Below are 27808 nucleotides of genomic sequence, written 5' to 3' on the forward strand. Positions count from 1 at the left end.
TCAGTCCGAGCAACGAACGGAAGGGCCCCGCGGGGAATAAGCATACTGTTGAGCAGACAGCAAACGGAAGATAGCGTATGCCTCTTCTTCTATTTGCGGGTTCTACCTGTGGTTCAGACAGGATATTTTTGTGAGATGGTTGGCGGCGAGGAGGAGGTCCGCCTCGATGGGGTAGATAGCTGCTGTGGTGTGCCTGCGTCCGTGGCGCATCCCTGACGCAGTGTAGGAGCGTGTGGGAGAAGGGCAAAGGAGAGGGGCAAGGGCAGAAAGTGAGAAGGACAGAGCGAGGGACAAGCAGAGGGGCGGAAGGGCAGGGGCTGAAGGACAGGGGGAAGGTCAGAGGAGGAAAAAGGCCAGAGGAGGAAAATGGCCAGAGGAGGAAAATGGCCAGAGGAGGGGAAAAGGCCAGAGGAGGGGGGTCTCGGTGTGCTGCTACTGGCAGGTACGCTGATGTGTTACAGACTGAAGTAAGGTACCTAGAGGTAGGTACTGTTCGAAGTCTTGCTTGCTGGTTATCGAGGAGGAGGAGCGCTGCGTTGAGCTTGAGCACTGGGGTCCTGGGGTTCTTGTATGATGGACCAAATTCCGCAATTGAGGTCAGCACTTGGAGGGCTGTACCTACGTAGAAGACGATAGCCGTTGTTTAGCCATGATGAACCTGCCACTCCCTCCTATGGCTTTGTGACACAAGACGGCTGCTGCGGCGGCGGCTGCCTCTTCCTGCCCACCCCTCCCCCCTCTCCCTCCTCTCCCTCCTCTCTTTCCTCTCACCACTCCTCCGTCGCCCACCCAGTCGACCCGCGTACCAACTACCCATCCAAGATCCCTACCTACTTTGGGCACCATCGTCCCGGGCGTGCCGCGCATGAGGCATCGAAAGGGACCAGTGCGCGCTTGTGACAAGCAGAAATGAGGGTCCAGAGATTGGCGACGTAGAGATATATGGTTGGTCGGGCTCATGTTCACTGCAGACAGGTAGACAATCAAAAGGTAGCTCGGGGAGAATGGGGTGATGTAGGCCAAGGTACACGACGTACCTTGAGCTACTTGCCTGGGCAGGGAGTCAGGCGGGCAAAAACACCAAAGTTGCAGTGTGTTGGTCTGGACTGTTGTACCACGCCAAACACAGCCTTGCAGATCGATCCGAACATACAAGCAGAACAAACCTACCCTGTGAAAGCCTAGCACATTTGCGTTCTAAATCATGGTGCCGAAGTGTGCCACATGCATCAATCGTTCAAGAACCACCCACCGGTACTCGTCGGCCTTGATCTCCCTGCACACGTTCATCAGCAAAGAAAACAGGCACCTACGTGACCCACAGCCTGGTCTGCTGCGTGTCTACTGTCAACCTTTTCGCTCTCGCGCTATGTGTTGAAAAGGCGTTCTCTGACTCGGAGAGTCAGGCACCTTTGTTCCAAGCGTCAGCCCTGGACTCTCACGCGCCAGATGCATCAATGCTCCGCCACTGATCCGTCTCATCCACTTCACCTCCTTCATCTCCATCGTCGTCGTTTCTTGCTGATTCAGGGCATATAGACCTGGCGAGACCTTGGTACGCTACAGACTACAGAGCTCCCCATGTATCCCATGGCGTGGCACCTTGCCTCGAAAGCTTGGCCCAAACACATTTTGCTGTTGCCAACCAGGAGCCCCCCCTGATGATTCCAATTGCCGGGGTTGTGGGGTTGTGGAAAAGTGCACACGGCGATCGGCGGTCCCATACATTCATAGGCTCTTGCCAATCGTTCCTTTCTGTTTTGTCTGATCCCCCAGGCGCGGAAGCTGGTAACGTTCAGTCGGCTATGGCTCACTGCCGAGGCGGTGCATCTCGCCAGTCATGTAAGGTAGCTTGTCATCGTTCGCCTGACGACAGCCATTCATGTCACTACACGCGGCTTTTCGTCGAGCAACACCCCATCAACCACCGGGAAGGGGCCCAAGTCGTTCCCTTGCTTCCGCTTCTTCTCCTTGAGCCTGCTTCCGCTTCTTCTCCTTCAGCCTGCTTCCGCACCCGAGCCAACGATCCCCTTCAGTCATGTGACCGCAATGCTTTCCATCCATCCTGCTGTGTCCACATCTTGCAGCTCGGCGGCCGGCTGCCTGCATTGCTTGTATCGGTCACATGATGGGCTTGTAGCGCGGTGCGTCAATGGGAGCCAAAGTTTGTGGATTCGAAGCCTCGGACCATCGTCGTCTCGCGTGACCCTCGGGGGCCGAAAGAGTGAAAACCGGGCGTCAACGCGCCCTCCCTGACGCACGCGGGGTGAAGGACCTCCTGCAGCCAAGACCCGCAGCATTTGACGTTCACTGGACCCCAGGACTCTTCGACATCGCTGCTTCCCGTGTCTCAAGGTGGCTGTGCCACCCTTTCGCCCGTGAAGCTACAGAGCTTTGGATCGTCATTCAAGTTGCCTGGCTGTCTTCCGATTCTCAGACCACCTTGACCCTAGTTCGCTGTGAAAGACCGACATGAAAAGACGCATCATACTGTCTCTTCTGCGAAAGGGTTGCGCAGATCGGTCGCTTGCTGCAGTTGCCTGTTTCAAGTGGAAAATGCTAGATTCGTTTGAAGTGGTGTGTCAGGGGTCTGAAGCCGTGCGAACGCGTCGGTGGTCATGTGATCGGGCGTCGACATACCACGACGACGACACTTGTATACCTATCTGTGGTCCAGGCCAGCCAATTTCTTTTATCCTGGGCATCAATTCGGGAAAGGGGCCAACGTTCGCCTGCTTCGGCTGCTCATCGTGATTCCTCCTGATATCACCCAGGCGATCCGCCCCTGATGTGATCCGCTGTTTGTGTCCTCCTGTCCCCCATCAGCTTTTATACGAGGCAACAATGCGTGGGACCTACCCTTGTGTGGTCTTTCAAGCTCATGGTGCCAGAGGCGGTACGCACGTGGGGGTATCCCCGCTTGCCCCGATGGGATCGATGGGAATGGTTTCCGCCGCGGGGCATTGTACGTCTTCAAATCGTCCGACCGCCACTCCCGAGTCTGGAGATCTTCAAAGCCACAGGGCAATGATCTCCATACCTCGGTGGGCATTTTGGGCCGGTGAGCTGGACATGGCTCCCCTCGTGGGAGTGTTCCCTCGGTTGGTGAATGCGCCTCCACTTTAAACACGTGAAGGATACACACGTAAAGGTATTGAGGATTGCGAGTCAGCCACTGGCCTGGGTGAAGTGGACCCCAAGCCCAGCGCGCGCCATGGACCTGGCATCTTCCCCTCATAACCGTCTGCCATGTTCTCGGGGTGGTACATTTTCAGCTTTTGATTTCGTGGAGATGATTCTCTTCCAAGGGGGACCGACACGTGGATCGGTGCGTGGATCGGTGTAGCACACTCCCCCCCCCCGTTCTGCTTGACGAGTTCGTCCTTCACCTCACTAGGCTCATGAGCGATGCACTCCTGGGCATTCCCTGTACGTTCGTGTCTAGGTCGGACGGTTGACGTTGATTTAAGGTTTCACCCAGTCTATCCGTGCCAGTGCGATGCCACGCGACACACCCGAGGCACCGGAACGCCACTACTGGTGGGTTTCGTTGGCCTGTGCGGCTGTTTGTCATTGCCCAGGGATGGTAAGACGGAGGACAGGAATGGTGTGGCTGCTAGTCGACTTATGACACGTTGGAGAGAGTCCATGCAAAAGATGTATGCTTGTCAGCTGACGAAGTGCTGGCGTTGATGCATGCAGGGGTGGGCCCCTGCCCAAGACGACAGTCACAAACTCACTTCTCGCACGTCAAATGATAATGTACAAATCTGTGTTTCTATCGTACAAGATGTGTCGTCTATTCTGTCGGTGGACACGACCTGGCACCCACCGGTCCCTCACGCGTGGTGGTCATCCTTGATGCCCCAGCTGCCGACGATGGCCATGGCCTTCTCGTCGCCCTCCTGCAGCCGCTCGTCCTGCAGCGTGTCAGACAGGCAGCGCCACGCGTCGCGGCTGCCGCCCCACTTGAGGAGGTTCTCCTTGAGCCGCTCACCGCTGGCCCGGTCGACGGCCTTGCCGTCGGCGCCCGCCGCGAAGACGACGCGCCAGACGCGCTCGGCGAGCACGCGGTCAAAGAGGTAGCTGTAGTACGTGCTGCCGTAGCCGTGCAGGTGGCCGAAGAAGCCCTGCCAGCACGTCTCGGGCGGGTCGGGGGGCCCGGCGGCGAACGCGCTCTGCAGCCCGTGGTAGACGCGCGTCGAGTCGAAGCCCGGGCCGGCCACGTCGGGCCCGTGGTAGGCCTGGTCGAGCATGGCGAGGAGGATCTGGTTCTCCGTGTCGAAGCCCTCGAACCGCTTGGACATGCGCAGGCGCTCGGCGATCATGGCGTAGGGCAGGGGCTCGTCGGTGCGCCAGTGGCGCGCGAAGAGGGCGAGCACCGTCGGGTCCGCGGCAAAGTGCTCCATCAGCGTCGAGGGAAGCTCGGCAAAGTCGGTCGCACACCTCGTGCCGGCCACGTTCTGCAGCGACGTGCGCGCGAGGATCGAGTGGATCGCGTGGCCCATCTCGTGGAACAGCGTCTCGACCTGGTGGAACGTGAGCAGCGCCGGCGACGGGCTCTTCCAGTCTTCGTGCTTCTGAAAGTCGCAGACCAGCGCGATCGTCGGCAGCTGCTTGAAGACGCCGCCCTGCGTGGCGCTCTCCATGCCGTCGTTGGCGGCTTGGGCGGCCGAGTCGAAGCGTGGGCCCGCGTCGCCGCCGTCGACCTCCGCCGCCGCCTCTTCGACCTCGCTCTCGGAGATTTCGCGAGAGCAGCGCACCGTAAAGTGCGCCGGGTTGGGTGACTTGTCCTTGCGGAAGAACAGGTCACAGTAGAGTACAGCAATCTGGTCTCCTGCATCGGTCACCACATCCAGGCGCCGCACATCCTCGTGCCACGTCTCGCCCGGCAGCGTTTCTCTGGGCACAAAGCGGATGCCGTAGAGGCGGCTGAAGAGCCTCGAAAGACCCTGCATGACGGTTCCAATCGAGAAATAGGCCGCTAGCTGATCAGGGTGACGGACTGGCAGCCTCATGTCGAGCCTCACGCTATCCATGAGATAGTCCTTGTCCCACGGCTGAACCTTGGTAGCCATGCCGTCGAGATGCGTCTGCTTCTGCGCGAGCAGGTCTGCCATTTCCTTTTGGACGATGGGCTTGTTGTGCTGCTGCAGAGCCAGGAGGAACTGCATGACAGACCCGGGGCTCTTGGCCATCATTCGGTCCTTCAATGCCAGGTGGGCATAGCTCTGGAACCCGGACAGTTCAGCCAGTTCCGATCGCAGCTTCAGCATCGTATCCAATCTGTGCACAGTACGGCGCGAAGCTGTGCGGCTCGCGACGAAGACCGCCCTTCGCGTATCCTCATCCTTGACGGTGCGCAGCGCCGCCTGTGCCTCGGCGCTCATGGACGGCAAGCGGACCTTGCCGCCTCGTGTCAGTGCGCGAGCGATGCTCGGGTAGAGGCCGTAGAAGCTCGAGGACGGCAGCACGATTTCGTCCTTCTCGGGCGCCATCTCCGAGACGAAAGCCGACCCCACCTCGCTGATTTGTTGCGAAAGATCGACAAACCTGTCGCGCTCCCTCTGCGGCAGGTTGACAGCCGACTTTGTAAAGTCGAGCTTGAGGATCTCCGCCACGGTCTTCTCCTCCTCTGACCAGGATGCCACGACGTCCTTGTTTGCGAGGGCCTTGGTCAGCTGGTCGCTGAGGCCGGTCATGGTGTTGAGCTGGTTCATGTACTGGTAGACGAGGGACCAGGCGCCGGCGGCGGCCTGTTGGAACCTGGGATCGGGGTGTGTCATGCGAACAAAGTCGGAGAGGTCGAGCACGCGACAGAGGAGGTCGCTCAGACGGTCCAAGTCCTTGACGATGGCCTTGTATTCGGCAGTGGACGATGCGCCGAGGACCCGGTCCACAATCTTGGAGGCCTTCTGCAGGCTGCGCCTGGCAAAAACGAGGAAGCCATTGGGACTGGTCAGGTATCGGTTCTTGAAGAGGCCTGCGCTGGGCTGCAGCTCGCTCGCCTTGAAGGCCTTTGCCGTTCGCGCTGGAGAGTCGAAGAGCTCCCGCAGGATGGCATCATCCCTGACTGCCCCGGGAGCAGATCGGTCGACTGGATGGGAAGCCGGGGCAGCTCCGGACGCTGCAGACAGCCATGATCGACGTTGGACGCGGGAAACAGAGTCGCGTGCGCACTTGGTGCAGACCCAGAGGCCTCGAGTCGGGGGTTTGAACATTTGACGTCGGAATCTTGTATCAGCCCAGCATGATCTCAAGATGGAGAGAGAGAGTCGCGTGTGACAAAGGAGAGATGAAGTGCGAGGTCGGCATTGGGACGAAGCCTGGGCTACGAATCAGATGGAGCTGTGCTTGGGGGGCTTCGAGGGCAGGCGGAGCTTTTTTCTGGAGACCCTACCTGTACCTTCTTAGGTGCCTTGCCTTGCCTTGCTTACCTAACCTTACCTTGGACATGGCGAAGAGGCCGGAAATAGCCGGGCCACGCACCCGCCACCTGCGCCTCCGTTCCCTCTGGCTTGCTCGACCTTAGGTAAGCTCAGGTAGTTGGTCCTCGAGCCGAAAGTATCTCTGTTCCGCCCGGTACCAGCATCATTCGTGACGTCCAGTCCTGAAGATTCTCGTGAGACCAGACCACGTCCAATTGCCGCAGACGACCAATTGAGCAGGCCATGGCTGCGAGAGTACTTTTCCAGAGGGTAAGCCCACTCTGCCATGTCACTGAAACCTGCCAACACACTGACGCTTTTTCCTCAAGCGCGCTGCGCCGTTAGGTGCGATGGTCCTCGGAGGCATCGCCCTGGCCCCTTCTACTGTCCTCGCCGAAGCCCCGGAGAGCCGTCAGGTGGGACTCTGCTCACGCCCTCGATCGTTGCGTCGCCGCCCTGCTGACAGCCCGTGTAGAGCAAGAAGAAGTCCATCTACGACGATTTTGAGCTTCCCGCGACAACGAGCGAGACCGTCGTCGCGCCCCTCCTCGTCCGGCCTACCACAACCGCCGCGTCTCGCCCCGAACAAGACGAGGCGCCCAAGTCCCGCGGCCCTACCCCGACCGACAGGCTGGCCGTTCAGATCGGCAAGGCCCGTCTCGGTCTCTACCAGGTCGCCCTCGGCGCCGAGGACGCCGTCAACCGCACCATGGACCGCGCCTTCAACCTCGAGCAGTCCTTCACCAACACGGTCGCCTCGCTCGCCCCGCCCCGCGAGAGCGGCGAGAAGCTCATGCCCGGCGCCATCTACGTCCTCGTCGCCGCCATGGCCGGCAGCATCGTCACCCGCCGCAGCAACATTCTCTTCCGCGCCACGGCGCCCCTCGCCCTGGGCATCGCCGCCGGCTGGACCGTCCTGCCCCTCACCACCGGCAACGTCGCCAACCTGGCCTGGAAGTACGAGCAGCGCTTCCCCGTCGTCGCCGAGAGCCACCTCAAGGTCCGCGACGGCATCAGCAGGACCATCAGCTTTGCCAAGGTCCACAGCGAGCTGGGCGTGCACTACGTGAACGAGAAGGTCACGGATGCGCGGGAGACGGTCGAGGACTGGGTCAAGAAGGGAAAATAAATCGTCCGTCGGGACGGGATTCGCTGTATCATACATTAGATGCGGATAGAAGGGGAATGGATGTTCCATTTGTGGTTTCATTTGTGTTGTTGTGGCCATGACGAGCCTGTCAGCTCTTTACGTGCGTGACTTTTTTATAGTACGACGGCAGTCCACATGCATGCCCGCTTCTTTTTATCCGTCTCCCGCTCGAGCGTCGAGTCCTCGTTCAAACAAAACAAGGACACATGTTCTTGTCATGCCATGCCACCTCCTAGTAACGCCTGCCAATGCAACCCCAATGTTCCCAATGCCAAAGCGGCATGCCAAAGCGGCATTCTCGACCCCCCCCCCCCCCATTTTGACCACGCCTCCAACTCACGTCGGGAGGGCAACAGCTGCCTGCGGCAGCTCGGCAGGCTTTTGGACGCCTCTCGCCGACATGGTCTTGACCGCCTGGTTGACGCGGTCCTGGCCCGTGTTGCCGCCAGCCGCCAGCGCACTGGCGTTGGCCCTCTTCTTGGCCTTCTTGGAGACCTTCTCGCCGTCGGGGCTGAGGTCCAGGTAGAGGTCCGTCTCGCGCGCCTTCTCGAGCAGGGCGTCGTGGCCGAGCGCCCTGCAGAGCTGCGTGTAGCTCTTGGCCTTGATGAGCAGCTGCAGCGTCTCGCGCTTGCCGGGGATCATCTGGTTCTGCGTGTACTTTGTGTTGCCGAACTTGTTGCCCACCTCCATGGCCAGCTTCGTGTGCACCTCGGTCACCTCCCGCCAGCCGGCGAGGCCGCCGTCGGCCTCCGCGCGGAAGCAGCTGCCGTTCTTCTCGGCGGCCGTGGCGATCATGGCGCCGTCGACGCCGTACTCGTCCATGAGCCGCAGCGCGCTGTCGCGGCCGTCGACGTCGCCGTTCATGAGGCAGGCGACGCCGGCCTCGCGGCAAATGGCGGCCACCATGCGCAGCTGGCCGCGGATGGCGGGCTCGCGCGGACGCATGGGCGTCGTGCGGCAGTGCACCGTCAGGCCGGTGATGCCCGTGGCGACGAGGCGGCGCACGAGGGCCTCGGTCTCGGGCGGCGTCGCCAGCAGGCGGATCTTGACGCTGACGCCAATCTCAAACTCGGGCACGACGGTCGCGACGAGGGCCTCGAGGATGGCGCAGAGCTTGTCGGGCGTGCGCAGGAGCTGCGCGCCCATGCCGCTGTGCGTGCTGAAGGGCTTGGGGCAGCCGGCGTTGACGTCGATGCCGGCGACGTCGCCGGCGACGAGGCGCGCCGCCTGCACGGCGAGGTCCGGATCCGCCGTGCCGACCTGGAAGATGAGCCTGCCGGCTTCCTTCGCGGCGTGCGTGCTGAAGACGACGGCCTCCTTCGCGTCCGGGGGCGGCTCCTTCTGGCCGAAGGAGGGGATCCGCGTCCAGTCGATCGTGTTGGTCACGGGGTTGACCTTTCGGGTGGTTCCGATGATGGCCTTGTCGACCGTTTCGGGGCCTGCGCTGCCGGGTCAGTGGTGGTGTGGACGTCGAAGAGAGGACCATGGTCAACTCACCCCACACGAGGTCGGCGCCGTAGTGAAGGGCGAGCAGGCGCGAAGGCAGCTCGCCCGAGCGGACCATGGGCGCGAGAACGACTTTGCCCCGGTAGTCCACCCCACGGCGGGGGATGGGCACTTTCTTGACTTCGGATGCCATGAATCTGCCGATAGATCGTGATAGCATTCTTTGGAAAACAAAATCTACATCGCCCTCCTCCGAAGGTGAAGGGTTTCGGCGTGACGAAGCGGCGATGACGAAAATGTCAGAAAGAAGGATGTCACTGTCGCAACTTGGGGCAAGGAGAAAGCCGAAATCTACAATGGCGCTTATCGATACGGCTGGGTCATCGGCCAGTGCCGCTGCTTGGGGCGCACAGGGGGGGGGGGTGGTGCTTGGGGGGGTTGTCCGCCGTGGAGGTTGCGGGTGAGTCAGCACGCGCCAATTTGACGTAGCCTGATTGCCAGCGCCGTCAAGCAAAGACCTGGCAGCAGATAGATGTGTTGCCGTGCATGACCTATGATCAACACATGTCTGAACGGATAGTAGCTTTGTGTTCATTGTCACGGTAGTCTTTTCTGTACCTGATTGCTGCAAACTGGTTGATACAATGCGAGGCACTCCTTGCTGCCACTGGTAGTCCGTTGATACATGTAATCCGTAACTTTTGAATCAGTGTGGCAGGAAAATCGAGGAGAACGGTTCAGTCCATGATTGATACGTCAAAAAATCATACATGACGCATAGGACGCTCACTTTGGCAATCCACTATAGGCATGAGTTGGTTTGGGCACTGGTGTATCTCGCCTCCACTGCCCGTGTCGATCAGGTGTCGAAGTCCGTATTCTAGCTGTCCAACCTAGCCACAAAATCACCCTACGGCCTTGGGTCCTGACCAAGTGCTTCAAACATGACTGGCCCATCAATCGGTGTGGCTTGACACCGACCAGACGAGCGAGCCTCGACATCGTTGGCAATCCGGAGATTTTACCCCAAAGAAGAAGTGCACTCTCTATGCATCGTACCCCCACGGAACGTGTACCTTGCATGGCCTGCCGGATGACCACATGGCTCGAGCTAGGCGCCAATCACGGAGAAGACAGCTTATAGAACGGCAAAAAGACATGCCAAGCGTCTTGATCATAGGGGGATATCTCATTCAAGTAGCTAATCAAAAAGTGCGTCGGTCTCGGAATCTAAGAGAAACCCAGGTTGAGGGTGTACTTCAGCGGCGACGTGCCGGTAATGTACACCTTTTGCCCCTTGAGCACGAGGGCGCCCGCGTGCCAGCTGTACTGCTCGCCGCCGTCGGCCACAATCAGACCCTCGCCGATGCCCGGACCAAAGGTGATCTTGTCGTTGCCGACGCTGTACTCGCCCGTTCCCTCGACGAGGTGCGTCGTCTTGACGCCGTCGACGTTGGTCAGCTCCTTGACGCCCTTGAAGGTACCGTTGCCGCGGAATGTCAGCTCAAACGTCAGCTCGACGTCCTGCTCGCCCGTCACCTCAAACGCAATGTCGTAGCCGGCCTTGGTGGGCGAGATGGTCACGTCCGTCTTGAGGCGGCGCATGCTGGTGGGGCGGTTGGCAAAGTCGAGCATGGCGTAGAACCGGCCATCGGCGACGGACCGGCCGAGCGCGTACACACCGTTCTCGTCGCGCTGGTCGGCGGGCATGGGCAGGTAGTAGGGGACCTCCATCTCGCTGCCGAGCCTGATGGTGCCGTCGCTGTCGTACTTGATGCCGTTGGACCGGAAGTGGCCCATGGTGAAGAAGTTGGGCACAAAACGCAGGCCCTCGAGCGCGAGGTTGCCGTTCCAGGCGCGGAACAGCGTGGGGTTCGTCGAGAGACCGGAGCCGAAGCGGTTGTAGAAATCGGTCTGCTTGCCGTCGGCGTACCAGTCCGAGCCGCCAAAGGCCGCGACGGTCAGCTTTCCGCGGCGCGCACGGACGAGGCCGGCGGTGGCGTAGTGCTTCTCAAAGTCGACAAAAGGGCTCTCGGGCTCCGGCAGCTTGACCGCCAGCTCGGGGCGCTCGATGAGGTCGCTGAGGAAGTCGCCAAGCCTGGCGCCGAGGCGCTCCTCGATGAGGCGCGCCATGGCGGCGAAACGGCCGTTCTTGTCGAGAATGGCCAGCTCGCGGAACTGCGTGTAGAAGTTCTGCATATTGTCGCCCACAGGTTGTGTCTGGTCCTGACGACGGCTCTGGATGGTCTCGATCTCGCCATTGGGTTCAGCATGCTCAATGGAGAGTTCGAGGTTCTTGCGGACGAAGGGGATGAGGTCGGTGTAGTTGAGCTCGCGCGCCACGGTCAGGAGCGAGGGGTTGGAGACGGCCGAATAGTAGTTGGGGCTGCGCTCCGAGTAGATGCCGTCAGCATCAATGTCGATGCCCTCGGCGAGCCACTCGTCGATGCGCTTGATCAGGCTCTCGTCACCGGTGATGGTGGAGATGCGGGCCAGGGCGGCGCAGATCTTCCATCGGTGGTTGGGGGTGTGAATACCGCCCTTGGCAAGGCCGGGGCCCGCCTTGACGAGGATGGCTCGGATCTCGTCAGCGATAGCTTGCGAGTCATCATGGTCGTCCTTCTCGAGGATGCGAACCATGATGCCAAAGTCCTCGATCAGGAAGCCCGTGTCGGGCGGGGAGTGGCGGTTGCCGACGCTGTAGGTACCGTCGCAGTGTTGGCGCTTGGTCAGGGCAGCCATCATCTCTTCAATGTGCGGCAGCAGGCTCTCATCGTGGTAGTAGGTCGAATTAGGCCAGACGAAGGGCGTCACGAGCTGACGAACAGCGCGGGCAATGGCACGCGGCTGACCCTTGAGCAGGTTCTGCTTGTTGTTGATGGTGGTCTGGACCTGGGTGTCGGCAGCCTTGGTCAGGATCGCGAGACTGGTGAGGTCGAGGGCGGCTGCTTCTTGCCGGGGCGCAATCGACGCAGCAGAAGCCGTGGTGGCGAGCAGGGCCACGCCCAATGCCTTGAAGGTGCCGAGGAGTCTCATGGCGTCGATGTTGGTGAGGATGCTACGCTTGGGAGGGAGGCGGTACCGACATGCTGGGACCTGACTCTCGTCGAGAGTCGATCAGCTTGGTTAAATACTTGCACACGACCACCTGACGATGTCATGTTTTCCCTCGGTCGGTGCATTGAAGGCCGAATGACGGTCAATTCCCAAAGCTTCAGTAATTTCCGGGGCCCCCTCGCTAGCCTGAATCCCCCATGGGGTAAGGTTAGCTACGTTGCAGCGTTCATTCGCCAAACGTTCGAGGTAGAATCGCCCAGAATTACCTCGTCCAGGTTCAACGGCTTTTACCCCGCGATTCAGGCTTCGAGGGTTTTCCTCATCGGGCAGGTAGACGTTCAAGCCTCGGTGGGGGACAGCGGTTGTTTTCTCGAGTGAGGCAACTTCTCCCGGGAGCAGTACCGAACACCAAGAAAACATGGTGGAGCTCTCGGGAAGCATGTGGCGGTGGCTCTCTTGTGCCCAGCCGCCGTCACTCGAGCCCCGTGTGTTACTCCATGATTTCTCCGTGGAGTCCCAAGAGTCGGGTCTGTTCTGCCTGTCTCGAGGCACACAAGAGGATCGCCAGCCATGTGGTGGCCCTGTCTGTCTCTATGCCCTGACCGCCGGGAGTGACCCAATAGTTGAATGACATTGGCAATAGGGTCGAGGGAGTCTGGCGGACACTGAGTCGAGGAGGCTGACAGACACCGGTACGAAAGGAGCTGGAAGAAGTTCGCAGATCTTGGATGGCATTCAGTCTCAGAACTCATCGACTTGCAAAGTGAAGCAAATGAACGGTTGATTCGAGTCAATCAATATGTGCGGACTAGGCCTTGCTGTCGCATTTTCAATCCCAAAAATGGAAAGAGAAGGCATCGATCTGAAGCAGGTAAACGATAAGCTCAAGAACAGCAAACTGGGCGAGAAGAAGGCTGGCGAATCATGGACCCCGGGACAACTTGGAAAAGAAGGACCAATGTTGTTGGAGCTGCTGCAGCTGCGACCAGATGACAGCAGCTGACGGCGTCTTCAGTCAAAGTCAGTCCGAGCGAGCATTTCAACACGACCGCCGCCAGTGGGTCAAGCAGCGATTGCGTGATCAGTGTGAAGAAAAGGGAGTGGAACCCTGCGCGTCACGTGTAGATCCACTCAAGCTTTTCACCCCTGGCCCGTCTGGTCTGGCCTCAGGTCCCCAACAAGTGAGGACTGAGGCAGTGAGGCCGGCAACCAGAGCGCGCGTTAGCCCAGTCTAGCCGCGCTCAGCCCGCCGGAATGTCACCATTTACCTCGGGTTACAGCTCACACAAGACGGTAGAAACACCAGCAACGAGCCGTTCCCAGGTCCCTTTAGCTGCAGAGGCCCCTCGTCCGCAGGGACCATCCCCCTTTCTTCCCCCCCCTTTGTTCTCATCACCGTTGCAACACATGCCGTCACTATCGTCTCGAGGTCTCTGGAAGCTGCAGAGCGCGCCCAAGCCATACCCGTTGAAGGTCTCTCAAAGGAGTCTGGCATCTGTAACTGCAAGACAACTACCGTCTCCGATCCAGGCCCCGAGTCGGGCCAATCAGTCGAGAACCCTGGTAGCCAACACCAAGCTAATGGGGCTTCCTGCCTCCGGTGCGGGTGCACGCCCGAGTGGTGGTGGTGGTGGCAGTGGTTCTGTTGTTGCCAGAGCTGGCTTTTCCACGTCTGCCACGGCGGCGGCAGCACGCTCAGGCGCAGGCCCTGCCTCCGGTGCTGGCATTGGCATTGGCATTGGCGCTGGCCCCGCCCCGGTTTCTGCCCCTCCCCCTCCTTCCACAGCTCTTGCATCATCCGCCACGGCCAGGACCACTTCGCAGGCGCTTTCCGCTCGAGCGAATAATTCTCAAATTTCCTCTTCTCCCTTCTCCTCCTCCTCCCAACGCACTGCGCAGATTGCTCGTCACCTCTCGACGGCATCTTCCCCCTCGCATCCCACATCATACCTATCGCCAGCGTCCCCAACCGCTGACATGGCCTCTACCTACACCCTCCGCAAGATTGGTGCTCCCCACACCCTGGAGCACCGCGTCTACATCGAGCAGGATGGCGTCCCTGTCTCCCCTTTCCACGACATTCCCCTGTACGCCAACAAGGAGCAGACGGTCCTGAACATGATCGTTGAGATCCCTCGCTGGACCAACGCCAAGCAGGAGGTGTGTTCTGCCCTGCCTCGCGCCGTTGCGCCCCGTGTTTTGCGTGGTTGATGGGTTTTGCGAATTGCCCTCATTCCACCCTGCACAACCCCTCCCCCACTCCAGAAACCCATTGGCTGACTCTGCCCCGCGTCCAGATCTCCAAGGATGAGCTCCTCAACCCCATCAAGCAGGACATCAAGAAGGGCAAGCTTCGCTTCGTCCGCAACTGCTTCCCCCACAAGGGCTACCTCTGGAACTACGGTGCCTTCCCCCAGGTATGCGGCCCGCCTCGACAGAGTCACCCCTCCGTCGATCAATGAGCTGATGCGTCTACACAGACCTGGGAGGACCCCAACGTCATCCACCCCGAGACTAAGGCCAAGGGTGACAACGACCCTCTTGACGTCTGCGAGATCGGCGAGCTTGTCGGCTACACCGGCCAGGTGAAGCAGGTCAAGGTTCTCGGTGTTATGGCCCTCCTCGACGAGGAGGAGACCGACTGGAAGGTCATCGTCATTGACGTCAACGACCCCCTGGCCCCCAAGCTCAACGATGTTGAGGACGTCGAGCGCCACCTGCCCGGTCTTCTGCGCGCCACGAATGAGTGGTTCCGCATCTACAAGATCCCCGACGGCAAGCCCGAGAACCAGTTCGCCTTCACCGGCGAGTGCAAGAACAGGAAGTACGCCATGGATGTCGTCCGTGAGGCCGCCGAGGCCTGGGACCGTCTCATCACCGGCAAGACTCAGCCCGGTGGCATCTCGACGTAAGTTTTTGTCCGCCAAAGCCCGCATTGACGCATGAGACTGACCATCTGCAGCACCAACCTGACTGTTGCTGAGTCCCAGAGCCGCGTCACTCCCGACCAGCTCCCCCCTCTGCCCGCACACCAGGAGCTTCCCGCCGAGAAGATCGACGCCTCTATCGACAAGTGGTTCTTCATCAGCGGTGCTGCCAGCTAGATGCCTCGCAATGCTACTCGGAGTGCGGCGGCAGGGCGACTGACTGCTTTGGAGGGCTCCTCGCACGGGACGGAATCGAAAGAAGCCACCCCAGCTCAAGCGATCAATCCGGGTCACTTGGACAGTGTGGATTGCTCCTTGGATCAGCCAGACTCAGCTCGACCGCTAAGCCCGAGGATGTTCGCGTCGCTTCGTCGTACTCTAGGCGGGAGTAGGTCACCCAAGTGAGCTGGAGCAGTAGCTTCAGCATGGCACATTGGGTGCGCATGCTTCGTCACAAAGTTCAAATCAAATACCACCTCGTCAAACATCCCTCTCTCGCAACATGAGCCCGTTTCTGTGAATCGTGATGCTGTGATTGTATATTTGTACATGCCTGGTGATCCAGTTGTCGGCCTCCAAGGTCATATGTTCCGTCTTGTCTGAACCAGATCATCAACAAGAAATGGTCCCAAACGCTTCAAATCGTACAGCTCTGGACGAACTCTCACGAGGTACCATGTCCATCCCGAACGCCAATAATGCCACACGCCATATAATGTACAACGAACCACCGAAATCGTTCCCCTCAAGAATCCGTCATGTCGGCCTGCTTCTGCAGGCCTCTCGAGTGCCGATCGACCTCTTCCAGCAGGCCCTTGATCCCCAGCTTCTCGCAGTCGAGCGTCATCTCCTTGCCATCCTCTGTGGGAGCACCACGTTAGCACATCGCGTTCTTTTGTCTCCATCACGCGCATGTCCTCCCCATGGGCCGATGCTAGGGGGAGGCACTCCTGCCGGCTCGGGGAACGTCTGTCTCGGGCCACGCACTAAACTTGACAAACAGCGAGGGCGCCTCCTTGGACGTCTTGGGCAGCAGGACCGTGTTGATCGTGAGGCCGGACTGGCGCGCGTTGGGTGGCAGGAAGGAGAGGAAGAGGCGGGCGGGGCGGGCCTGCATCGTGAACGGGTTGAACCGCGTGGTGATCTCGGTCATGTATTTGGTGATCATGGTGGGCGAACGTGCGTCCTCGTGTCGATGCCGGCGGCTTTCGCGGTTTGCTTGTCCCAAGAGGTGGTGGTCGGGTTTCCGTGATGCGATGGGATGAGGGCTGCCGGCGGAAATTTTGGGGGTTAGCTTGTATTGCATTTCTGGGCGATCATGCCATTAAGGGGGGGGCAAAGAATGGTTGACGGGATGGTGCTGGAATCGCTCTAACGGAGCGGGGCTTTCCTTGGTTGAAATGTGGATTTCGTCACTACATGTTAGCAGAGGCCAGCTTTCGAGGACGGACAACGTCACCGGGTCGCAGCACCACGAACCAAACAAATTTCAAAGCAGAGCCCAAACCACCAACATGTCTTTCGAAGGATTACAAGAGCGCCTGACGGCTTTACAGGAGACGACATCGCAGCTCAAAGAGCTTATTGACCGGCTGCACAACCTCAGCTTCCAGCCCGGATCCGTGCCCCTCGGCGGCCCGGATGACGATAATGTTGGCACGGAGCTGAGCGCGGAAATCAGCCAGATCCTGCGCGAAGAGGAGGACGAGCTCGAGCTTCTTCATGAGGAAGTCGAGGATATCAGGAGTGGACGCCCCGGAAGCGAAACAGAGCACACGAAGACGAGGTTGAAGGATGGGCTCGAGCGGTTGCAGCAGGAACTCAAGAGGTACGTGACACCTAATTCAAGCTACGGAGAGCAAACTGTACAAAGCAGCAGCTTACAAGGCTTTGCGCAGCTCGCGGCTCAACTTTAGGAAAGCCCAGATCGTGGCCAAGCGAAACCTCACCCGGGCGCAGAGACTCGAACGTGAGCTTCTCTTGCAGTCCTACTCGCAGCCCGTCTCCGAAGCGACTTCTCCCCGTCTCGGCGCCGAAGACGCCGAATCGATCAAGGCGCCGAGCATCCGCCACCACCGACAGGCGCACCACGCCCATCAGCAGCAGTCTACTCTGTCGGAGGAGGATCAACAGACGGTTGGTGCGGCCAGCAACGTCACAAGCTCGCTGCGGCGGACGCACGACCTCATCGCGGCGGAGCTGGCGCGCAGCGAGTTCGCGCACCAAACGCTGACAGAGTCTTCGGCGGCGCTGGCACAGTTGGACGAATCGTACGGGTCACTGGAAGGGATGCTTGCGAGCTCGAAAGACCTTCTCGGAACCCTCGTCAAGTCTCAAAAGAGTGACACGTGGTACCTACAGACGGCCATGTACATGCTCCTCTCTACAGGTGCCTGGCTGGTCTTTCGCCGCTTCTTATATGGACCAGCATGGTGGCTTGTCTGGCTACCTATCAGGATGTTGTACAGCCTTGTGATGGGCGGGGGAGGCGCTGTCATCAAGTACGGTAGCTCGAGCGGCGGTTCATCGACAGTGGTCGTAGACCAGGCGACTGTTGAGGTTCAAGGCCTACCGGACAGCGATCTGCCAACCATTGACGTTAGTACTGCGAAAGCGGAGAGCACAGTGGTCGTAAAGGGTGACGTTGAAGGTTTGGTTGAGAAGATTGGCAAGATGGTGGAAGACATGCCAGAGCTGCAGACGGACGACGGGCTTGAGGATGGAGAAGGGGTGGACGAGTTCCACGATGCGGTGCAGGAGCCTGTCGAGGTGCCGCAACAGAGGGACGAGCTGTAGGCAGATGAAGATGAGCGACCGGCCATGTCCGCTGGTATCAACAATGCTTGCTCCATGAAAAAGTCGAATGAAGCACATGGACTTCTGTGATGTAATTTCCGTGCCCATCGTCGATGATCTGCTGCAATGTGCACAACAACGGATATGGAACATGCCCCGGTAACAAGGCCGTCCGTCTTGGCCTGGCTTAAGGCACGGTAACATTGAGCGACTCACCTCACCATGGAAGCCACAAGGCTGTGGTCAACTATCGAATGCTATTGCCGAGGAAAAAGGGGGGCCGACAAGTGGCGGTGCGAGCATCCCCTGCCAAAGCTCATATCGGTCGACGGATCCGAGATTTCGGCCCAACTCGTGCATGAACACGGAGACCACCTTTCTGCTTCTTCACCATGACGTGGTTGACAGCGGGCGGATCAAGTGGGCGAGTTCGTCTTGGGAGGGTGACACGAATAGAAGCAACCGTCTTATTTTTTTTCTTCTCTGGAAGTGGAAGCGGAAGCCCTCTCATCGGTTGCCACTTGGCCTGGGCGGCCAGATCCAGTGGGTGCTCGCTGTGCCCACGCGTTTTTAGAGGGGCAAAGCTCGTATTGCTGAACACGGTGGTGTGAGTCTGGTGTGGCGTGTGGGCGCAGGCGGGCACTGCAGAGGGGGGGCGATCGCTGGCGCTGCTCGGCCGCCGACGCGACCCTGTAGGTTGCAGCGTGAGGTGTGTCAAGCTTTTTTTGCTGGTGTAGAATGCCGATCGGTGTCTTCGACTTCGCCAGCACACGCAGCACACAGCACACAGCACAGCAGCCACGGGAGCAGGGGAGAAACCGAGCGGCACGGCACAGATGACACGCGGTTGCGGTGAACAAGACACAGGTGCATAGCCCAAGGGTTCGCGTCTTGTGGAATCGAACGTCATCACATTATGTGAAGCGATTTTTACCGCAAGTATTTGTCCCACCAGAAGAGGACGATGCATGAGGGAGTCGCTGATGACTCGCCTGGTGGGAGCGGCTGAGAGTCATCGTCTGATTAACGAGCGCCCCATTGAAGCAAGGACATCAGGTCAGCTTGACAGGCTATATGTATCTGCGTACTGTGCGTACATGTATAAGGTACACGAACAGAAGAAGGGGGCCCTCATGCGTAGCGTCGAGTGGACAGTAGCGACTGGCGACCAGAAAAGAAGCGTTGATGCCGACGCTAGCATCACTTCGCCCCTGAAAGGTCCTTACCACCAATCAGATGTCCCAATCACGAATTGGGTTTCCCGATCCGACATGACCATTTCCTCGTGTTGGGCAGGTCCGTGGGCACGTACCCAGCAGATGTTATGGGAAAGAGCAAGAAAACTGTGTAGCACTGGCCCGGCCTTCCACCCACCACATTCACTGCACTGCACTGCTGGGGGGACGGTAGGAAGGAGGGCCGCTCAGGTCTTTCTTTCCATATCATATTACAGGGTTTGAAACTGGGCAGAGGTCGGCAGGCGGGTTCCACCATGCAGATTCCCGGGTTGGATCCGCCGCCATGCCCCCATGGCCTATGGCCGCCCATTTTCATTCGAGCACTCGCAGAGAGAGAGACTGGCCGAGACCCCCCATTCCATCCATCCCCCGAGCCCAACATCGACATGACATTATCAACATTGCCCAGTCATGACGCCGCAGCAACGACAAAGACACGACCGAGACAGTCTCTCGTACGAACAGCACCTGACAGGCCAACAGGTCCCCCTCTCTGATCCAGAGCACCGACCGTCATGGCTCCCTGTGTTGACTTCCCCACGGTGTGGCCGGCGTGGAAACAGGGCCTGCAACTTCTGTCTGCTGGACCAGAAACGCCTGCAATCTAAAAAGGAGATTTGCGGCACTCGCGTCTGCACGGGAAAGCCAAAGTCGCCCGCCCTTCCCCCCTCATCCCTGCATCCCGAAGTCTGAATCGCCATTTTCCCCAGAAGTCCCCATCCAGCTCGACTCGATCTGATCCTAGTTTTCAGACCTGCCTGACTGATGACTGGACGCCGAACTGCCTGCGTGTCTCTGGTCCCCATCCATGGCCCGCCCCATCCTGGTTCTTCGGACTGCCCACCCCCGGAGTGTGACGCCGGTATGCGCTGCGTCGTCTCGCCTGTGGCCGTAGCCGTGGTCTATTCGCACGCGCGCTGGAGCTGCCCGCCCTGCCTGCCTTGCCCTGTCGGTGGGACTAGGACACGAGAAGCGGGCTTGGAGGCTATTGTTATGACCTTCCGCGCACATACCGTAGACGCCCACACGCACACCCACCCACCAACCAGCCCACAAGCGTGACCAAGGTCAGAGGCCCAACGGGCGGGCCTCGCGCAGGACAGGGCTTCCCTCTTGGCGCCGGCGCCGGTGTTTTTAAACAAGAGCCTGTGCCTCCCCTTCCTTCTGGGCTCGACTCTGTTCTCCTCTGGTTCGATCAGCTCGCTCTGCTTCAAGTACACTCACACTCGCTATTCTTCATCTTCTCAACAAAAGTCGTCCCTCGTTCACACGACTTACTTTACGCTACTTTCGATCTTCTACGTATTCGTAATACCAAACACCCTCGTAATTACCACCCAAACCGCCAACATGCGCTTCAACAACATCCTTCTTGCCGGCGCCTTCGCCGTTGCCTACGCCCAGGAGACCACCGTCACCACCGTCCCCGGTGTGGCCACTCCCACTGGCGTTGATGCCGCTGCCTCTTCGGCCGCTGCCGCCATCAACAAGTGCCTCAAGGAGTGCGACGCCACCGACTCGACCTGCCAGGCTCGCTGCGTCTCCGTACGTGGCATCCACTCTCCGTCATTCACTGTGACAACGTACTGACTGTGCTCTCAGGTCCCTGCCCCCAGCGACGCCCAGGCCATCGCCCTCGACAAGTGCGTCGGTGACTGCGACCAGGGTGACGGTTCCGAGGCCGAGACCAACGCCTTCGCCCAGTGCCGTGACCAGTGCATCAAGGAGCACTACTTCGACGCCGACTCCCCCAACGGTGCCCCTGCCGACAGCGGCAACGCCGCTGCCACGCAGACCTCTGGCGCTGCTGCCGGTACCCAGACCGGTACCACCACTGGCACCGCTGCCACCGGCTCCTCTACCGGCTCCGCCACTGACTCTGACAACGCCTCCGGCACCGCTGGTTCTGATGCCTCCGAGACCACTGGCGCTGACTCCGGCGCCAGCCTCCTCGTCAGCTCTTCTCTGGGCTTCTTCGGCCTCGTCGCTGCTTTCTTCCTGTAAAATGGCGAAGCAGATAGTTGGGCGTGAGTGGGTGGATTTTGGGGGTTCATTAATGTGCATATCTTGGATGAAGGGTATGTCGAGATGAGCGGGTGAGCGAGTTGGGTGTCGGGGTACATGATTTGAACATGTCGGTACCAGGCGAACCAAGAAGAATATACGAAAAAAAGCTTCAAATTTGTTCATGCCAATTCTCTGTCCATTCCACCTCGGGGATGCGTGACCTCGCGCCGGTTCATCTGTTGTGGTCTACTCTAGATTCTTGTCGGCTTGACCACGGGGATGTCGCTGATCCACGGGATGCCTAGCTGCTTCATTTCTACAGCTAGTTGAAAGAGGTAGTCCAGACTGTTTTCGTTAGCATGGCGATCTCTCCAGGAGCAACAGCTGCTCCAACGAAGCATCTCTCACCTTTCGCACTGCGTCTTGGCCTTGTGCACGTTATCGCCCCACACGTAGACGCCGTGCCGCCTGACAAGCACGGCGTACGTGTCCGGGGACCGGTCCATGGCCGCCTCGAGGAACTCGGTCAGGTCCTCCTCGTGCGCCGTGTTCTCAATGACGGGGATGCGAAGCGTATCGTGGTAGCCGAGGTTGCCCTGCTTCTGGAAGCCGCGGCCGAAGCCCTTGATCTGCTCAATGTTGTTGATCTCAAACAGCTTGCCGTCGCCGGGCGCCGACTCGAGCAGCAACGTCACGAGGACGGCCCAGTGCGAGTGCGTGTGGATGCAGCAGCCGGCGCCGCGCCGCGTGAAGGCCGCGAGGAAGAGGGGCGTGCACTGCGACGGCTTGTAGGCCGGCGGCGAGCGGAGGTAGGTCCTGTTCTTGAGGGAGGCTTCCTGGGCTGCGAGGGAGAGGACGTAGATGTCGGCGGGCTTCATGAGCTCCTTTTGGACGCCGGAGGGGGCGATGTAGACGAGGTCACTGGGCTGGTGGTGAGCTTTGGCTGGCTGGCTGGCTGGCTGGCTGCCTTGGGTGAAGCCGGGGAGGGGGACGTGGGCTTACTCTTCGCGGATGGAGCAGCCACCGCCGGTGCCAGTGACCCAGCCGAGGGTCCAGAACTTTGCGCACAGAGAGGGGATGAGATTGGCTGGGTGGTCAGGGTTCGTGGAGGTGACGAGCTGGTCGGGGTTTTCGAGGTCGGAGGACGACATGGCGATGGCGGGGTAGTCAATCGGAACACTGCGCGCGCTGGGCGAGCTTCGGGGGCGGGGACAGTATGAGAAGGAGATCCCACGTTGGTACGCGTCGAGAAGCGTTTACCTAGATTGTAGCACAGGCCGCGCGTTTTCGCAAAGAAAGTTGAGGAGAGCTGGCTGGGTGCGCGGCGATCACTTCATGGGAAGAAAAAAATTCCCCTCGTTCTGGAGGAACATGTGAGGCTCGACGACGCTGTGATTCGCCGTTTCATGATTCGCAGGCGCAGCTACTGGCGACCCGCCCCATCGTCATGCCGCCTTGTTCCTGGCCTCAGCTGACATAACGCTAGTCAACTTCAGTTATCATTTAGAAAAATGAACCACCACTTGAAGAAGCTGAGAATGTTTCTCTCGGTACAGTTTCATGGTGCTTGTTGTGTTGATTGACTTCGTTTGACTGATCGGTATCGGGGTGAGGCGTACGCCGCTTATGGCCCGGGTGTCGGCATGCCCACAACGGTCGTGAGTACTGAGTCTCAGGCGACGAACATTCGACCCGCCGTTGGGCGTAATGATCTATCTACATACAAATCCTCTCCGGTGGCCACTACCGTCTCACTGGACTTTCTGGTATGGTTTTTGAGATGTTCTGCTGTTTCTCGCTAAGACCTTCGCCCTTTCAAAGCCAGCCAAAGTTGCCTAAGATGGAGATACCTGCAGAAGACGCCGGGTTGAGAACAAGTAGTGGATAGCGTGTCTCCTGTCTGCCTCGGGCACGCAACTTTTCTGTTAGACAACATTATTTTCATCAAATATATTGTACGTAGAACTCGTCTTTCATTCTCTATTCGGACGCAGCAGTCTGACCTCATCACGTCTTTAAGGGGCACATCAAGGGTCGCAGCGGTTTGGCAAAGGCACGATCAGTGTGAGTAATACTTCCAGAACCAACAACTTCGCTCACCAAAAGGTGAATCAGGAGCGTCTCCGCTGTGAAGGTTACATCATACTTCTTGACTTATCCGATGTCACGCAACGGGTGAATGCGGTGCAGGGGAAGCGACATGGCTAACGGAGTCAGAAGCTAGACCAGTGTACAATCCATAAGAAAAGTACATATATCTTCCATATAAGACCAATCTTACTCGCATATGCTTAACAAATGACCGCTCTGTCATGTGTCTTCCATGTTTGGATATCTTGATATGGCCAGACTCAAGCAACCTTGCCCGCAGCAAAACAACCCCCCCTTAGGACACGATCAATTGAGGTCGAGTCGAAAGAATTGGCGCCGGGATCAGGCATGTTCTTCTCGTCCGCCAGCAATGGTTATTGAGATACTCTGAGAGCCTCGGAGTCCACCCGCTGGTCGCATTGATCACCGCCACGTCCTCCAAACGAAGCACGATATGCCAGGACCAGTCTGATCCCTCTAATCTTTGGCTTCTCATGTGATCCTCAATTGTCCGATCTACACCCTGTTGCCTCTTCAGGTCAACTCTTCACTATGATTGACTAAGTCTGACAAATAACTACGATTTCCTGGCCAGCTCCGCCCAATGAGCTCATTCTAGTAATACTGGCCCGGGTTTGGGACGAGCAAGTCAGCATTCAAGATGGCTGAGAGAGTGGCGCGATGGCGTGTGATCACAGTCAATACGGCAGTTTACGCTGACACATGGCTTGCAAAGTAGCGTGAAGGTGTCTGGCCGTAAGGTCGAAATATAGTATCTTTGATCCTTGTGAGCTGCCCAGAATGACGCAAATTGTCACCTGCTGAATGCTAACAAGATTACTTGGCAGGACCAGAGGGTAACAAGAGGAAGACCCGGAAACTGTTCGGAACTGTACTTTTTATATTGCTTACGTCTTTCCCCCGATCTTGACACCATATCGATCGTCTTGCGGATTGAGACCATTGACTTGAGCACTGCCTGATAGCAAGGCTTTGAAAGTTGGCACGCCAAAGACCACGTCCATGGTAATTGTCATCAATTTTTACAGCCCGCCAGTCCAAAGTGAGACCCGATGGTAAAAAAGAACACGCCTCTCGCCTTGATTGATCGACGATGGTGCCATAAGACCTATTCCTTGATCATCAAAAGATGATCAATTCACCAAGGGAAATGAGATCGTCCTGTGGGAGAAGCATAGTTTCCCTATCAGTGTAAGCTTGGCAAAACGATCGCAGATTAGGCGACAACGACGACGATGGGCGGTCCCTCAAGGCGTCAACGGTTGTGGACAACGTGGCGCATTGGATGAGGCTGATGGACGGAGGCCCACACACTGCATGCAAGATGAGCCGAGGATGGTCCCGTCCTACTTACTCCAACGAATCCTACCTCCCGAATCATGGTGCTAGCCAGGCAGGCCAGGTCAGGACAGGGCAATGGCATAATCATCACAGAGAAGCTGGGACATGGGCGAGGAGACACTGAAACGACCAATTGACTCCCAAGCCCCCATTGCAAAGGCAAGTCCTGCTTCGCATTGCCCGCATCACGGCCCAGCCTGCTGCAGAACCGTGAAACCAAGGCCAGGTGTCACAGGCGAGCACAAGACTGGGACACAAGACTGGGAGGAGGGCCATATGGTTTCTGGTGTTGGGGAAAGTGGGTCACCCTTGGATGGAAGCTCCTGGAACCACCTATCAACAGAGCTCCTGCCTCTCATGTCCCCTGTCGCCGCTGCGGCCGGCCTACTTTCACCGAGAGCCAGATTGCCAGAGCCTCCAAGCCCCTGGAGCAGAGGAGCGCGGTGGAGCTTCACAGGGACCAGCCCCCGCACTTTAGCACTGGTTGCCGTGGACTGGCCGTTAGGAGGCAGGTGTGCGTGGGCGTGCTTTCTCCCACTCCGACCCTGAGCACGCTCTCCCCCCCCGGAGCCCCCATTATTTTTCTGAGAGGGGACCTTAGCTCCTGCCTCAAAAAAGGACACGTTGAGCACAATCCGGCCACCACCCGACTAGAAAATCCACCGTCTTCCCTCACCTCCATCCCACCAGCGCGAGTCCTTCTGATTGTTCGGGAATTCTTCTTCAGTTCTCTCTAGAAGCCACACTGTCAATCTTGACACGACATTGTTGATACCGCAACCCACCCGGTTCAGCTATCTCACCCCGTCCACCACCTTCCTTCCTCTTGTTTCCGCTCGCGCGTTCAAGCACCTTCAAAGATGAAGTTCAACGCTGTTGCCGCGGTTTCCGCCGCCGCTCTCCTTGCTGGCAACGTCCATGCCGAGGAGGCTAAGGACGCTGAGGCGTCCTCCGTCACCCCCAAGATCGCCGCTTTCACCGTAAGCTGCCACTCCCTGATTGCCTGTCACCCCCGCACATGCATGGATTCTTCGCCACGTACGAGTGCTGGACAGTGATGCTGATGTTTTTCTCGCCTGCAGCCTACCTCCATCAAGGCCGACTTCCTTGAACAGTTCACCGATGACTGGGAGACCCGCTGGAAGCCTTCCAACGCCAAGAAGGAGACGGATGGCGAGAAGGAGGACGAGGAGTGGGCCTACGTCGGCGAGTGGTCCGTTGAGGAACCCTCCGTCTTCAAGGGCGTTGAGGGCGACAAGGGTCTTGTTGTCAAGAACCCCGCTGCTCACCACGCCATTTCGGCCAAGTTCCCCAAGGCCATCGACAACAAGGGCAAGACTCTCGTTGTCCAGTACGAGGTTAAGCTTCAGAGTAAGTGTCCCTGACCCAAAATAGCCTGAAACAACGTTAACAGGTTGTTTCCAGACGGCCTCGAATGCGGTGGCGCCTACCTTAAGCTTCTCCGCGACAACAAGGCTCTTCACCAGGAGGAGTTCAGCAACACCACACCGTACGTCATTATGTTCGGTCCCGACAAGTGCGGCCACACCAACAAGGTCCACTTCATCTTCCAGCACAAGAACCCCAAGACGGGCGAGTACGAGGAGAAGCAATTGTCTTCGCCTCCTACGGCCAAGATCGTTAAGACGACTGAGCTGTACACCCTGATTGTCAAGCCCGACAACACGTACATTATCAAGCAGAACAACGAGCAGGTCAAGACCGGCTCCCTCCTCGAGGACTTCACCCCCGCGGTCAACCCTGCCGCGGAGATTGACGACCCCAAGGATAGCAAGCCCGAGACCTGGGTTGATGAGGCCCGCATTGCCGACCCCGAGGCCAAGAAGCCTGAGGACTGGGATGAGGAGGCTCCCTTTGAGGTTCTCGATGAGGAGGCCGAGAAGCCCGAGGACTGGCTCGAGAACGAGCCCCTCACCGTCCCTGACCCTGAGGCCCAGAAGCCCGAGGACTGGGACGATGAGGAGGATGGTGACTGGCTCGCCCCTACCGTGCCCAACCCCGCCTGCGCTGATAACTCTGGCTGTGGTCCCTGGACCAAGCCGATGAAGCGCAACCCTGACTACAAGGGCAAGTGGACTGCGCCCTTCATCGACAACCCCGACTACAAGGGCATCTGGGCTCCCCGCAAGATCAAGAACCCCGACTTCTTCGAGGACAAGACGCCTGCCAACTTTGAGCCCATCGGCGCCATTGGCTTTGAGATTTGGACCATGCAGAGCGACATTCTGTTTGACAACATCTACGTCGGCCACTCGATCGAGGACGCCGAGAAGCTCGCCGAGGAGACGTTCAAGCCCAAGCACGCCGTTGAGAAGTCGCTCGAGGAGGCGGCCAAGCCCAAGCAGGAGGAAAAGCCCGCGTCGCCCAGCGACCTCAAGTTCACGGACGACCCCGTCACGTATGTCAAGGAGAAGGTCGACCTCTTCGTGACGATTGCGCAGAAGGACCCCATTGAGGCCATCAAGTTTGTTCCCGAGGTTGCGGGTGGCTTCGCGGCGCTCTTCGCCACGCTCCTCGTCCTCATTGCCAGCTTCGCGGCGGGCGGTGGCAGCGCCGCCCCCGCTGTCAAGAAGGCGGCGGGCGACGCCAAGGCGGCGGCCAAGGACGTCAAGGACAAGGCGACCAAGGCGGCTGCTTCGGGCGCGGAGACTGTCAAGCAGGAGGCCAACAAGCGCACTACCAGGAGCCAGTCGTAGATGGAGTGGCGGCGCGGATGGTGGCACGAGGACTGCGAGGGCCCCCTCCCGGCCGGCATGGACGGGAGCGGTGGCCTACAAGGGGGAGCGTCACAATGACGAGCAGGGAAGAAAAGAGAGCGGACACGAAGCCAAGGTTGATTAGTACTTTTCCCCCTATCGATTGATTCCCTCGGAGATGCATGATGTATTTGGTCAGTGTAACTGGGGGGGAACAAGAGGAGCTCTGGCGCAGTAGGATTCAGAATTCACGTTGACTTTTAATTTCACGGTATGCGTCGATGGTGATGAGAGAGTCATGCCCAAGACAGTGCAGAGCAGACGAGGCCGGGCGCCGGTGTCGCTTAATGGTAGCCGGGCTCGATGGGAGAGGTTCGGCATGCAGCGGCATTGGGGGAAAACGCTTCGGCTGGGCGGTTGAGGGCCGGGTGACGGGGTCGAGGTTGGGCGTGAGGGGCCGGGTATCTCTTAGTCAATGTCTGGGGAATGAATGGGGGACCAGGCTACCCCGCCCCGCTGTTTGGGCGCTGGGGGCCACTGTTTGGCGCTGGGAGCCAGTGTTTGGGGGCTTTGGGAGGGGGCACGTTGT

General features: G+C 58.9%; 10 protein-coding genes across 10 annotated transcripts; 5 read left to right on the forward strand and 5 right to left on the reverse strand.

Annotated features, from left to right (window-relative positions):
* Positions 1-3839: 3839 nt before the first annotated feature.
* On the reverse strand, positions 3840-6221 carry OCT1 (Mitochondrial intermediate peptidase; the record flags this gene model as incomplete). Its single annotated transcript, XM_028636313.1, has 1 exon — positions 3840-6221. One exon carries the CDS (start codon positions 6219-6221, stop codon positions 3840-3842), a length of 2382 nt encoding a protein of 793 aa, XP_028491408.1.
* A 450-nt stretch (positions 6222-6671) lies between these two features.
* Positions 6672-7557, forward strand: D7B24_002098 (uncharacterized protein; the record flags this gene model as incomplete). Its single annotated transcript, XM_028636314.1, has 3 exons — positions 6672-6698; positions 6758-6844; positions 6904-7557. The coding sequence occupies 3 exons, from the start codon at positions 6672-6674 to the stop codon at positions 7555-7557; spliced, it is 768 nt and encodes a 255-aa protein (XP_028491409.1).
* A 357-nt stretch (positions 7558-7914) lies between these two features.
* D7B24_002099 (uncharacterized protein) lies at positions 7915-9244 on the reverse strand (the record flags this gene model as incomplete). The annotated part of the gene is made up of 2 exons (XM_028636315.1): positions 7915-9017; positions 9076-9244. 2 exons carry the CDS (start codon positions 9242-9244, stop codon positions 7915-7917), a joined length of 1272 nt encoding a protein of 423 aa, XP_028491410.1.
* Positions 9245-10254: 1010 nt separating this feature from the next.
* Positions 10255-12060, reverse strand: D7B24_002100 (uncharacterized protein; the record flags this gene model as incomplete). Its single annotated transcript, XM_028636316.1, has 1 exon — positions 10255-12060. One exon carries the CDS (start codon positions 12058-12060, stop codon positions 10255-10257), a length of 1806 nt encoding a protein of 601 aa, XP_028491411.1.
* Positions 12061-14058: 1998 nt separating this feature from the next.
* On the forward strand, positions 14059-15185 carry PPA2 (inorganic pyrophosphatase; the record flags this gene model as incomplete). The annotated part of the gene is made up of 4 exons (XM_028636317.1): positions 14059-14241; positions 14379-14498; positions 14562-14989; positions 15044-15185. 4 exons carry the CDS (start codon positions 14059-14061, stop codon positions 15183-15185), a joined length of 873 nt encoding a protein of 290 aa, XP_028491412.1.
* Positions 15186-15753: 568 nt separating this feature from the next.
* On the reverse strand, positions 15754-16176 carry MRPL44 (39S ribosomal protein L44, mitochondrial; the record flags this gene model as incomplete). The annotated part of the gene is made up of 2 exons (XM_028636318.1): positions 15754-15869; positions 15996-16176. The coding sequence occupies 2 exons, from the start codon at positions 16174-16176 to the stop codon at positions 15754-15756; spliced, it is 297 nt and encodes a 98-aa protein (XP_028491413.1).
* Positions 16177-16522: 346 nt separating this feature from the next.
* D7B24_002103 (uncharacterized protein) lies at positions 16523-17804 on the forward strand (the record flags this gene model as incomplete). Its single annotated transcript, XM_028636319.1, has 2 exons — positions 16523-16836; positions 16907-17804. The coding sequence occupies 2 exons, from the start codon at positions 16523-16525 to the stop codon at positions 17802-17804; spliced, it is 1212 nt and encodes a 403-aa protein (XP_028491414.1).
* A 2588-nt stretch (positions 17805-20392) lies between these two features.
* D7B24_002104 (uncharacterized protein) lies at positions 20393-21046 on the forward strand (the record flags this gene model as incomplete). Its single annotated transcript, XM_028636320.1, has 2 exons — positions 20393-20587; positions 20645-21046. 2 exons carry the CDS (start codon positions 20393-20395, stop codon positions 21044-21046), a joined length of 597 nt encoding a protein of 198 aa, XP_028491415.1.
* Positions 21047-21300: 254 nt separating this feature from the next.
* Positions 21301-22200, reverse strand: MDE1 (Methylthioribulose-1-phosphate dehydratase; the record flags this gene model as incomplete). The annotated part of the gene is made up of 3 exons (XM_028636321.1): positions 21301-21394; positions 21458-21970; positions 22052-22200. The coding sequence occupies 3 exons, from the start codon at positions 22198-22200 to the stop codon at positions 21301-21303; spliced, it is 756 nt and encodes a 251-aa protein (XP_028491416.1).
* A 3162-nt stretch (positions 22201-25362) lies between these two features.
* Positions 25363-27219, forward strand: D7B24_002106 (uncharacterized protein; the record flags this gene model as incomplete). The annotated part of the gene is made up of 3 exons (XM_028636322.1): positions 25363-25482; positions 25585-25873; positions 25928-27219. 3 exons carry the CDS (start codon positions 25363-25365, stop codon positions 27217-27219), a joined length of 1701 nt encoding a protein of 566 aa, XP_028491417.1.
* Positions 27220-27808: the final 589 nt, after the last annotated feature.

Source organism: Verticillium nonalfalfae, assembly GCF_003724135.2.
Source record: "Verticillium nonalfalfae strain VnAa140/NRRL 66861 chromosome Unknown scaffold_149, whole genome shotgun sequence".
Lineage (NCBI taxonomy): Eukaryota > Fungi > Ascomycota > Sordariomycetes > Glomerellales > Plectosphaerellaceae > Verticillium > Verticillium nonalfalfae.